The sequence below is a fragment of the Plodia interpunctella genome, chromosome 20 (genome assembly GCF_027563975.2).
Source record: "Plodia interpunctella isolate USDA-ARS_2022_Savannah chromosome 20, ilPloInte3.2, whole genome shotgun sequence".
Taxonomy (NCBI): Eukaryota; Metazoa; Arthropoda; class Insecta; order Lepidoptera; family Pyralidae; genus Plodia; species Plodia interpunctella.
The window spans coordinates 3,486,194-3,499,542 of NC_071313.1; the positions used below are offsets into that span (position 1 = coordinate 3,486,194).

At 32.9% G+C, this 13,349-nt stretch overlaps 2 protein-coding genes across 3 annotated transcripts; one reads left to right on the forward strand and one right to left on the reverse strand.

Moving 5' to 3' along the window:
• The first annotated feature begins 432 nt into the window (after positions 1 to 432).
• RpL28 (Ribosomal protein L28) lies at positions 433 to 972 on the forward strand. The gene has a single exon (XM_053760111.2). The coding sequence runs from the start codon at positions 516 to 518 to the stop codon at positions 933 to 935; it is 420 nt and encodes a 139-aa protein (XP_053616086.1). The 5' UTR covers positions 433 to 515; the 3' UTR covers positions 936 to 972.
• Positions 973 to 1,171: 199 nt separating this feature from the next.
• Positions 1,172 to 13,261, reverse strand: ktub (king tubby). Of its 2 annotated transcripts, XM_053760109.2 has the most exons (7): positions 13,043 to 13,260; positions 12,837 to 12,960; positions 12,637 to 12,726; positions 11,372 to 11,553; positions 10,142 to 10,325; positions 9,373 to 9,572; positions 1,172 to 8,007 (listed from the first exon to the last, which is right to left on the reverse strand). In XM_053760109.2, the coding sequence occupies exons 1-7, from the start codon at positions 13,082 to 13,084 to the stop codon at positions 7,603 to 7,605; spliced, it is 1,227 nt and encodes a 408-aa protein (XP_053616084.1). In that variant the 5' UTR covers positions 13,085 to 13,260; the 3' UTR covers positions 1,172 to 7,602. The 2 variants fall into 2 exon arrangements, with proteins under 2 accessions (XP_053616084.1, XP_053616085.1); XM_053760110.2 differs by lacking the exon at positions 12,637 to 12,726 and having other exon boundaries at positions 13,043 to 13,261.
• Positions 13,262 to 13,349: the final 88 nt, after the last annotated feature.

Genomic DNA, 13,349 nt, shown 5'->3' on the forward strand with positions numbered 1-13,349 from the left:
TTAACCGTGCTATCAAAATTTCAAATTATATAAAGTCAATTTTAAATGCTATTGAAAAATTTCAGCTATTCTTTTATGCAGGTCTGGTATTTATTTCATATAAATTATATATTGTCTGTCCCCTGCAAAGTTTTATATGGACATTCAACCCCTATTTCACTACCAAAAGGGATGTAATTGTTGTATTATATTTTATATTCCAAATAATGTAATGAAAACATCAATACATTATTATTTTTTACTAAATATCATCCTTATTCATAATAGTTGCACTTTATAATATTTGACACTGACAGAACGACATAAAACATACTTTAGGTAAAAGTATGCTTTAACTTTTATATAAATAAGGTTAATAATTTTTTGGTTTGCCTTGGTATAAAGAGTTGAAAATAGGGCAACACAAAAATGTCACATTTGACATTTCTTCTGTCATAGACATCACCTTCTTCTTTTTGTCTACGGACACGTTGTGAGCACGTTGTAATTGTGTAGTTTTTGAGAAAACTACAAAAATGTCGTCTCATCTCAATTGGATGATCATCCGTAACAACAACGCCTTCCTGGTGAAGAAGCGTAACATAAAGAAGCCGTTCAGCAAGGAGCCCAGCAATGTGACTAACCTCAACTCCTACAGATACAATGGCTTGATCCACAAGAAAGCTATCAGCGTGGTCGAAAACCCTGACAAGAAAGGTTTCTCAGTGGTTTACAAGAAGGCTAAAGCTACAAACAAGCCAGTAAAGAACTCCATACGCCGATCTTTCAAAGCCGGCGCCAGAAGATCACTCTTCAAGGTAAAACGGTTGCTGCAAGCGAACCACTACCGTACAGACTTGACTAAGGCTACTCTTCGCCGCGCTTCTGCTATCCTCAGATCCCAGAGGCCGCTCAAGGCGAAAAAACCTAAAGCAGCTGCTGCCAAGACAGAATAAGTTTTGTATGTAAGGGTCAATAAAAATTTAAAAAGTATACCTACTTTCATTACTTCATAAAATATTAACCAAATTACTTTTCCAGATTTACTATTAAAATACTAGCTACTACTGACCTGTCTTGTGTCGTGTTAAACATTAATCTAGTACATTCAGCGGCTAGAAGTAAAAATTTTGTCCGGGTGGAAATCACTATTTAAAACTATATAAGAAATAATGTGTTAATTTCACAATGCATTTTACAATGCATTTTACTAAATGCATATTGGAAATAAGGTCACCATTTTTTTGTTTTTACTTGGAATAATAAACTTAATAAAAACTGCTGTGATACTGAACAAATATGTTGATGACTACAAATTACCAACAAAAGATCTCTGCCATAAACATTATAAGTAAATCATGCCATAGATCAACTAAAAATAACTGACTATCTAAGCTTTTTCCGTCCATGTGGGTTGTCAAAATACTTCCATTTAGCTCTGTCACTTGCCAAAATTTCCTTTAACACTACTATAAGATTTAAAAATAAAATATATTTTTTCCACTTATGTTTTATTTAAATAAACCATGATTTAGGTAATCACATACATCTGGAATGTAAAATATAGTGTACACACTGGTCATAAATATACAGTGAGTAAAATAAGCCTCATGATAATGTGATTATTACATTCATGTACTGAAAAAAAAACATGCTAAAGGAATAACCCTGATTCATGCTTATGTTAGGTATGAGAAAAATACAAGGATTCCTCCAATAAGTTAATTAATCATGTACATTATAAAAACATATATATCTTTATAATATCCATGATTAAATAAGAATAAATATTTTGACATAGTCATTAGGCAATATGTGGACATAGTGCTTAAAACAATTAATACAGTGTAAACATTTAGTTACAATTATTTACAATAGATATCACATACGTCGATTTCTATACATTTTATTTAACAATCAAAATAATACTTAGTAATTTAAAATAGGTATTAAATTAATGTAATTCAATAAAATGACTATACTTTTTTTATTTTTTTTATAACAGGAACACAAACACAACTAAAAATGTGAATATTACATTCTTATTTTAATATTACAATACCAAGAATGTTGTGCAATTTTAAATGGCAGGAGACACATTTATAAATATTGTAAACAGGTTGTGATGTACTTATAACAGACAGGATTGTTTACCATTGAAGTAGTTGAACATTCATTACTACATAACTACAGCTACAGTGTTGTTATCAAACTAGACTTATTTTACACGAGTGTAGAAACTATATGTGCCTACGAAAAGCCTCAGGTACAAAATACAAAGACATTGATGTGTCATAAAACAGCTTGAGGAAAATTATTTCATTACAATGCATACAAATAAATGACTGCAGTTGTGACGCATTCAGAATTCGTTTCGCTCATACAAGAAAGAAAAATGCGTATTAGAAAAACGCGACAAGTAAAGGAATAGGGCGTTATCTTTTGTCCCTCATCGCGTGGCCGGTTTTACAACGCCCAATCTGCCGATCTTGCCGCTAGGAGTCCTAGCCCATAAATAGACAGAACATTTCCATACACCTTCCTAGCCTAGGTCTTCGTCTTTAGTCTTTTTTTTGTCTTTGGTTAAATAAAACAGATCATCAATCTAATCAAATCCTTTGACATGGAATGAAAATATTTTTGGTTTGCAAAATAGATTTTGAAAAATAATTAGCATAATGATGTTTGACACTATTTCAGACAATTTGACATGATTCATATCTGTAAATATTTTTTTTCGATTGTTATGATAACAATATTTACATAATACAAACTGTTTAAATGCCATTTTATAATACATCAATGGCAGACAAGAAAATAAAAGGCACAAATGCATTAACCTATCTTACAAAGGCACAATACACCAAAATTCATAATTTTCCAATTAATTGCATACAAGTAGATGTGAAAAATACAAAAAAATAGTCATGTTAAATAAATAAATTCCACAAATCAATTCCATATTAGATATTCAAAAATTATGTCTCATAGTGTAAAATATACCTACTACAAATTGTAGGACTAACGTCGAATAGCTTGGGACAAAATATATCATTATATTTCACAAATATCTACAACAAAGCTCATTTTATTGACGCGTTCATTTTATGGTTTCACTGTACTGCTTACACGTGGCATCCGTTTTTAAAATACGTACAATAATAGGCTAAATTAAACTTGAATTACCGACGTCTAAATAAAGACAAAGAATTTTTGGGTCTCCCTTACAAATTCGGTGATCAGCTAATCTGACTTAGTAGTTAGTATGGAAAGTCAAAAACTTATTATTTAAAAACTTATTATTAGTTTATTTTTCACTGTTTATTATGGAAGTTGTAGGAAAATTTGTGTATTGAATACCCTGTATAGCCTGCAATTCATGTTATAGTATAGCATTAGCCACTGTTTCGTTTGCCAAGTAAATTAATTTAAATAATACTTATTAGCATTCAATGCAATTTAACATCCAATGCCACGTATTAAAGAACAGTGAAACTATCAATTTAATTATTTTACAACTTTATTTATGTTTTCATTTTATCTATCTAGTAGACACGTAACATATTATAGGCACACATTTAATTATTCTAAAATCTAATTACACAAATGATTCTATCTTCCGACATGTGAAAGGCAGTGGACAGGGCGATGTTATTGTCAGGGTATAAATTCAACATAATACTGAAATGGTAATTTAAAATGTCGCCCTTTTTTTCATAAAAAAGATAAATCATAGGTACTTTGAACTAAAGTATGTTTTGTCTCTTTTTGCCAATTAGTAGTATAAAGTGGATAATAAAAAACACTTCAGCTTTAAGTGTGCTTTAAGTTTTTTTGAATAACGGGAATGTAATTTAATGTGGGAATCACAGAATATAAATACGAGAAAGGGACATCATGACGCGAATACTTTTTGAAAATCTTGTCCTAAATCTTTCATTATACATACACATTTCCATCTTCAATTAATATTTTAAAGCCGGGTTTACACTACAAGTAGTGTCAGAGTCTATGAGTTCATGGAAAACTCTGGCTTAAGCGATTATTTTGTAAATATGATGTAATCATTATAAAGATACAGATATTAAAAGCCTATATATTATTTGCTATATCTTTTACAATTTTATTATAAACGTCACATTTTCACATTTATAAATGTAAAATGCTGCTTAATGTATATGAATTATACATACGTATATTATTTCCTTTTCAATTCCATAGTGGCGAGGAATGCAAATATATGTGACTAAAAGCTCTTTGTTATTAAATCACACTTGGTACAAGATAAAGATCATTGCACACTTTACCGCACCGCTCGCTGTCAGCTCTCGTCTTGTCAATGTAAAGTATGTATACAGAGAACGATTAAAATTCACTTTTAATGAAAGTCATCTTGCTGGGACCACCCAATGCGGTATAAATATATATATATATATATACGTATATATAAGTGTGCTATGACCTTAATTCTATTTCATTAAAATCGGTGTACGAAAACTAAGGCAGACTCTGGCAATACGCAAATAATAGTGCAAATAAAATCGCTCAATTTTATGTTACATTATGGTCGGTGATAGTATATCATTGATTCTTACAACTGAAGTAAAATTGGGTACTAAAAGATTTCACAATTCTGAAGGCCGGTACAGACCCAATGCGTAATTATTTAAGCATTTTTTAAGCTAAAATATGTTTCGTCGTTAGAACATCAGCTCAATAGCACAGTGGTTTACTTTTATTTAACTCTTTTAAGCGTGCTTAATTTCAACTAAATTAAATTAAAATACTTTTAACAGAAAACAGTATACTTACATATTATTACATAGGTGATATGAGAGCAAGGAGGACACAAGGAGTAGTTATTATGTCCGTATAATATATGTAAGGAAAAAGCGATGAACACGAAACGATACGCGATAGCTTGCACGAAGCTTCGTGTGATTTTTCGTACGCAGGTGTGGGCTTAACACAAGCAATATCTGTTAAGAACATTTCAAATAGGGGAATAATCTAACATGTACATTCAATCTAATATGTTTAATTCACAAATAATCGAATAAAATAAAGCTTAGTGAATATCAATTAAATAAACATAAAATGACTAGTTTATACGCTTTACAAGGTCTTACAGTTACAGACATAGGATAGGCAGTTTAGCCGATTTTTTATATAAGTAGTTATTTATTTCAGGCACGGCACACGCTTGCGTGCGCATGCACTTTTTTGTACGAATAAGGTCATCTTTACTAAGGTATATTAATTGTTAAAAAACACAATTTGCTAATTTTCAGCTTGTGTTTGCACCCCTGAGTTAATTGATTAGCGATTAAACTCTATGGGAAAGTCGATTTTCTTATCGATGGCGTCATATGTTACAATTAGTATGGGGTGTTTTGGTAAGTATAAAAATCACTAAAAAAAATTTTATGTGTATAAAATCAAAACTCAATCCAGTTGCCTATTGTAACCCAGTCATGCGTTACGTATCAGTATACTGTATTATTTTATTAAATAAATAAAGCTACGAATAAAATTAATCACGACTGTCAAAGCTATACCTTTTCGTCTGTATCGTAAAATACTTTGTACACCCTTTGAGACACCGTAAAAGTAATATGCTAAGACTTATTCTTATCAGCTGTTTAGCATATAACTAAATTCTAAATGCAGTTAATTTGTTTGTCTCTATTTCAATTCGTTTGCACAAGTCTTTGCCTCTATTCTGCTCAAGGTTTTAATAAAAAAATAATAGAAGTATCAATAATTCATTAATAAAATAGCATCTTAGCAAAAGTCAATGAGCTTATTCAACACAGAATATGAAATAGGATCGCTCTTGTTGTAGTAAGCTGTAGGGGCTGTGAGGTCACCAGCTAACCATCTTTGGGAATGTTATTGTTTAGCATCCATATTAAAGAACTACAAATGAGAAACGCCTGTATATGGTCTCTTATTTCGCTTTAATACTCAAGGTGAGATAAAATTGAGCAAATTATTGTTGAGAATATGGTATTTTCGTTTCTTTTTATTATCATGCAGCGGGCTCCTATGTAGTTAGCATTTCAATCCATTGGCTCTTTTGTCCATGTTTCTAACTATTGTCCCTAAATAGACCTCTCTTATTTCTTTTCGTAAATATCTTCTATGTACAGTCAACAGCACATCAAGTTATCCTGCATAAATTTCTATTGCGCGGTAATAGCGGCGATATTGCAACGAATTTGGGTAGGTTTATGTGATGGTGACTGGACAAACATAGTCCAGTTACAGTTTTATTTTAAGAGATGAGGGACTGCAAAATTTTACTGGTGTTAAGTGTTTGTGTATTATATAGGGATTTTTAAGTGTTTAATTTGTTTAATATAGAACAAATAAACCTGAGCCGAATAAAATAGTCTATTTTATAAGAAATCAGATATCATTTTCTAATTGGAAAAAATAAAACTTCATGTAACTTGTATGTGTTAGTGACGCCATTACTCCGGAATCAAAAAGAAATCCTAATCTTAAATAAAATATGCGTAATTAATAATAATTGATCAATTAAATTGACAATTATTGTGTATGGTTAATTAAATATGTTATACATTTCATGGAAATACTCTATTGAAAAGGATTTAAAGAGTTCTATAATAAGTTTGACTTGTTTGCTGAAGTAACCTTCCATCAAGAACAGGAATCGTTGATAAACACAACCTACAAGCACCAAACTAAATGTGCGCTTAGTTTACATTTGTTTATGGACATAGAAATTGAAAGTGGTTTTTGGAAGAAAAATAAACGCTTTTTATACCATTTTGTTTATATTAGTTACAGTTTACACGCAGCTTACAAAGCTCTCAACGATTAAAATCGATCGATTTGTTATTAATATTTCACGTGGCATGTCGTCGACCTCGCTATAAGTATCACAAAGTAATCATCAGTGACCTTATAGCTGTATTATAGTCTATTTAAAAAAAGGCCATAAACTAGGGATTTTACAACCAGCAACACATGTATGGTAACTGTTGTAAATTTTCACCATTAATTAACATAATGATGGAATATTTATAATGTTTATCAAACATGTCACACATTCACATGCACAACTAAATCGAAATTTATTTATTTATTACCAACATGTGGTCGGGGTAACATTTATGGGCGGACTTCAAAATTAAATATGATAAAATTCGGACTCTAGATGGGTCCGAATTTTATCATATTTAATTTTTAAGGGTCCGGAATTTTATCATATCTATCTTTCGAAAAGGGGCCGAATTTTATCATATTTAGTTTTCGAAAAGGGTCCGAATTATATTGTATTTAATTTTCGAAAAGGGGCCGAATTTTATCATATTTAATTTTCAAAAAGGGTCCGAATTTTATTGTATTTAATTTTCCAAAAGGGGCCGAATTTTATCATATTTAATTTTCGAAAAGGGGCCGAATTTTATCATATTAAATTTTTAAGCGTCCGAATTTTATCATCCGTATAAAAACGGGTTAATATTTATAGGACGACGTGACATATAACTAGTCCACCGGTATCGTAGTTAGACCAAACTCTCCATTGGACTTGATCTCGCAACAAAACCTCTTTGATTTCTAAGTCCATAAACAGTACAAAATAAAAATTACTCACTCGCAAGCAAGTTTGCTGTCAAACGAACTGAGGGCAATGCCAAACGCCTGTAAAGCGCATAGCGGATACCTAAAATCCATAGTAAACACATCCTCTGATATCCTACCAAATTGCATGACCACATAATCTGGTTCTGAGTCGTGTACAATCTGAAAGTTCTTTACACTTGCCTGGGTTACTCTTCCGTGGAAATTTAACACATATGATTGGGTTTCATCGTTCCAAACCGGTGTTTTGTTATGTAGAACCACAATGTCATCCAAGTTTTGTCCTTTCAATCGTTCTAGAAGAGTTTCGCTGTCATCCTGCGGTGCTATAGCTACTCGTTGTCGGTCCGGAGTCATGCCCGGCAGGATTACTGTCATTTTCCGTGGTCCCTTGAAGCCTAGGACGTTTGTATCCTGAAAGTTTTATATATATATGGTAGAAAGTTATATAGAATAATATAGTAAAACTATATATACCATAAAAATATAGAGCAGTACATAAAAGGTTGACGTAAGCAGTCTTTGAGCTGTACATAAAGGCTTATCGCAAAAGCAATTTTACTAAATACATGTATGAGCCATCAGCTCTGTCCGTGGTAGTTGTTAATGTTTGATGTTGTTTGAATCATTAACTATTCAAAATTTCATAAAAGGCGGACCCAGCGATTTAGTAAAAACGTGACGAGACAGAAAGACAGACTTTCAAACTTCATGTTATCATGGGAGTATGGATATGGACTTGTTTTTAAATGAATAAAGAAGAAATAGTTGAATTATCTCATAACTTGATAAGGATATCTATGTAATTCTAATTAAGTATCGATCCATTGCCGATGGTTCGTTAGCTATATCGATTATTTACAGTTGATTTCACGGACAAAATTGGTATTAGATACTGTCAGGGCCAACAGATTACAGTTGCGTCTGATTTTTTCATCTATAACTTTGAATAAACCGACCAATTGCGCGTTGAACTTTCACACAAAGTAGCAAAATTTTTTTTTGCACAAATGTCACTTTTTTGATACAATATTTTATTGTCATCAGGGGGCTCATGTTGCAATAAACGGGGGACAACAAATTATATCCGTCCTGTAAATCGTTGAGGAGTTCCCTCGTCGGGAGCCGAACTTGGGTGCACCGTCAAATCAAATTGTCATGGAAAGGACGTGGAAAATTTCAACTCAGTAGGACCAGAAGTAGGTGAAATTATACTTGCAAGATTAGGTCAGACGGAACAGCAGGTTAAGTGAAATAAAAACAGACAGACAGGTGAGACTAAATAAAGCTCGTCGTCTTCGTCGACGACCACTTTACACTTTACTTACACATTTCAATTGCAACTTAAAGTTAAATTGTTTTAGAACTAGCGGCCCGTCCCGGCTTCGCTCGGGTAAAACCATAACAAACGTACACCTAAAAGTTCACTCACCATTCACCACAATTTATTCGTGAAAACCGCACAAAAATCCGTCAGCTAGTTTTCGAGTTTATCGCATTTAAAGAGACATGACACACGCCACATATAAAGAAAAAAGATTTGAATTTTTGTTTGTAATTAATAAACTAAAATCTACTGGGTCGACTCTGATGAAATTTGGTACAAAAATAGACGAAACCTTCAGGAGTAACATAGGCTAATTTTTTATTATGATTCAACCCGAGCGGAGCCGGTACGGGAGGCTAGTTTAAGGATAAAAGTTATAATTTGCGCGCTTCATAACGCCTCCCATAAAAGCTTATAAAAACAAATCCATTTAAAAATATAAGATTACATACATATAGTACAGCCGCCAGCTCATGCCTAGTTTTAGCATGGTCATGTTTCCTCCACGCTTTCCCGTTATCGTACACTGTGAAAGCAGTGCCAAGCAAGTTTGACCTGAGTTTCCCTGCAAAACTGTCCGCGGTGCGGGTCAACTCAGTTGGGTCTGTTGATATTAGGTAGTTGGACGTCGTCGATTTCTTGCGTTTACGGGCTGCGTGATAAAGAAAATGTATTAATTAGTATATATATAAAATAAATATTTTATTAAGATTAAATTTACCACGTATAGAGATTGCCACGCGTGTGGTTAAAGTATTTCGTGCATTCACCTTTTGTTGTTTAAACATGGACTGACTATTAGGGATGTCGACGATCGTGCGAAGTGTAAATGAAAAAGTAGAAAAATGGACCCTGTACTCTGACGCTCAAAAGCGAAGAAAGGCTCAGATATAATATGAAACATACAACCATTTGATTATGCCTGATTTTTATTTGATATTTATTCTGAAAATACAACATCATCAAAGTCAAAGCTTTTATTCAGAAATTATAAATTCACAGACACAAAATTCTAAATTATATTGTATTTCTGACAGTTACAAACTACTAGCATATCGGAACGACCACTGCTGAGAAGAAATGCCGAAAGATCAGCGCTGCTAAAGCAATTTTCCTTTGGGAAAGGTCCTTTAAGCTTGGTTTTTAATTCAATATATAAGCTACTGTGCAATCATACACTTAAGTGTTATAGTAAATAATATAAAAGATAAAAACACTTACCAGCTAACAAGAAAACTTTCTTGCCATAATCCTTCTCTAAATGTAAGAAGTATGTGGGATACAGCCCCCTGTCCATCCCCTTGCGGTCCCTTGCTATACGACACTTGTATAAGGTGCCGTGCTTCGCCGGGGTGACCACAAACGTCTCCACTGCTCCTTCAACCGACCCTTCTATTTCTGCAGCCTATAAATAAAAAGTTGTTTACGAAAAAATACGCATGTTATATACATATAAACCTCCCTTTTGAATCATACTATCTATTTAAAACCCGCGTCAAAATCCGTTGCGTAGTTTTAAAGATCTAAGCATACATAGGGATAGACAGACAGCGTGATGATAATGATGCATAGTCGTGGGAGCTGCTACTAAGTTTGTGATTAAACAAAATAATTGTATGTAATTAAGACTAAAGCGACGAAGTAGGTGAAATTTATGTTTTGTAAATGTGGCAGAGTTTCCCCGGCTTCTTCCTCAGCCATGAACCGTCGGAGTCCAAGGTCAGCTAACATGTTACGTGTTATTTTGCAGTTTCCTTACGTTTTAAGCTTCTTTTACATAGTAGTAAACGTTTTATTGGCTTGGCAATGGTCGTTCCAACCAAACATCACGTGATCTGTCGCCATTACGATCCTGAATGTGTATGATTGATGCACCGCATAACCTTTGACAACGCGAAATCACACTTTTCCAATATCGATCTATTATGTAAATGTATCAAAACAAATACATTTTAAAATGCGAATTTAAAAAGTGATGAGTCACACTATTACATAACTACATTTTTCTAAATAATAATAAATAATTAATTCTATTTTTGTTAGTAGTTGATGTTATAGATGCTACGAACAAATGAATTTACCAATAATTTTATAGATGCCTGCCACGTTTTGGTTACGATTTACCTAAATGACATTTTTTTCTTATAGTCGTATTCCTCAGGGCTGAGGGTCAGCGTAATGGCGCCTTACGTGGAATGTAACATACAACGACTTCCTGAACAATTTCTCTAATTTGAGCGTACCTATTCCCGGTTTCTTCCTTAGTGGTTGAGCGTCGGAGCCCAGAGACCGTTTTCCAACTTTTTCGCCTCCACTTCGCGCGATTGTCGGCATCCCTAGTTGTCAGACTTCCTAAGCAATATTAATTGCCTTATCCATTTAACACACTAGCTGATAAATAGAGTGCACATTTCCTCTTGACTTAGTAAGTACAACAAGGCGAAAATATACCTGACTGGGTGACGTGTCCCTGGTCTTCATTCCCCTCTGCATGGGCGCCACGGCAGCGTCCGCGCACACGTCATCAGTGCTCACGTCCCGCCCCATGCTGCACACCGGCACACTTTCCTCTTCTTCCTCCCCGCTGCCTGAACCGTCCCCGACAGTCAGCACTTCTATTTGATTGCCTAATTCTGAAATTTAAAGCATTTACTCTGAAATAATACTTTTTTCACATCAACTTTTAAAGCCACTACTTATTAATATTTCGGAACGATCACTCCTGAAAACTAATTTGTGATTCCTATCATGCAAGAAGTGCTTACCATTATTGTTAATATATATGTATATTTTTTTCTAGTAGTATAATAAAGTATGGTGTTATTGTATAATTTACTTTTTGAATATGTACGTAACATTGTCAAAAAGTACAAAAACATTTTATGTTTGTGACTAAGTGCTGATTCACAAAGCTCAGCCATACATAATAGAAAGTTTTGTAAATTAAGTAAATAAGTTTAGTTTCAATTCTTTTCGATTACGATTTATAAATATGTATAGAAGATGCCTAAAAAATAAGTATCAGTGTTGACCACTAGTCTTCAAGAAATAAGTCATAACATAAACAATGGATTTGAATCACACTTTGTTCTTATTTTCAAATCAAATGGACCATTTGAGTCATATATTGAGTGATGATTAATACTTATGTTTCTTGTAACAGGGTTTATGTTTTAATCAACTGCATGTCTTTAGCTAATTTGTTTCCTCAACATAAACCTAAGTAACTCCTCATTGACTCATATTAATGTATGTTCAAAGTCAAAGTGTGTAATAAAAAATGTTTACAGACAATTTTTAACATCATAAAATAAATTTTAATAATAATCAAATCTACAAACTACTAACCACCATGGATAAATGTTATGAATCAATTTCCTGACTAATAATTATGATTGTACTTGCTTGTTATGTCTGTTAAAATTAAGTTATTTTAGTATTGTTCAGTGTTGTTAAGCAAAAGGATTCCATTTAAAAATCAGTAAGTTGCCCAGTGTTCTAAAATAGATTTTAAAAAAATACAACTTGTAATATATTAAAGATAACTTAATGTACTTCTAAATAGAAACATAAAATATAAAGATTTACCACATGCTGCAGACTAGCAGTAACATAACATAAAAATGTAAAGAAATAGACTGTAAAATTAAAGAGATGGACCCAATTTATAACAATTACAGTTTTAGATCAAAAATTATATTAGGGAAATTACTTACCATCATAAGTAGATATTCTATTTGTTTGAAGGGGTATTACTTGGTCAGGATTCACAGGCGACATGAGAAATTGCATCGGGCCATCATAGCCTGTTATAAAAAAGCGTACAACCAAGGTTAACATCGAGCTCATGCATTAAAAAACTACACATTGATAAAATTAACAATGAAACTGTAAAACTAAAGTTTTGAATACTTACCATGGAGTTCACGAGAGCGGCTACCTGATATAGGTCGCTTTGCCGAACCAACCCTTAGATCATTGGCTTGAACCATTCCAGAGTTTTGCCGTTTTTGTCTCATTTTCTGCTCCATTAACTGGCGCTAAAAAATATCAGTTTATATTATGTACGAACGTACCACATAATAATATCCATTAAAAATTTAATCTGAAAAAGGCACTCACTTGCTGTTCGATTTTCTGATCTCGCACATTGATCGAAGCCATTTTTGCACTTGAGTATAACTTAGGATATAATTGAAACTATACAGTACTACACCATTAAATATTTAAATAATCTTATAATTCAAAATTGATACGAAAATTGATTGGCATTTTGTAAGCTCATTTTTGTTTATAAAACATCTTGCCTACCGTTGCCCAGCAAAGTTGAGTATTGCCATTAAACAATATTAATCTGCCACACAAAGTTGACTTTCCGAATCGTTTAATCGTTTACTATTGAACCAAATATGAAATATAGCGTGAAAGG

What these genes read in the sequence shown, in the direction of transcription:
- RpL28 (XM_053760111.2), top strand. Translation starts at nt 516, where the DNA reads ATGTCGTCTCATCTCAATTGGATGATCATCCGTAACAACAACGCCTTC.
- ktub (XM_053760109.2), bottom strand. Translation starts at nt 13,084, where the DNA reads ATGGCTTCGATCAATGTGCGAGATCAGAAAATCGAACAGCAA. An exon ending in TAGAATATCTACTTATGATG is followed by an intron (nt 11,554 to 12,636) that starts GTAAGTAATTTC and finishes TTTAAATTTCAG; the next exon opens with AATTAGGCAATCAAATAGAA. An exon ending in GGGACACGTCACCCAGTCAG is followed by an intron (nt 10,326 to 11,371) that starts GTATATTTTCGC and finishes TTTTATTTATAG; the next exon opens with GCTGCAGAAATAGAAGGGTC.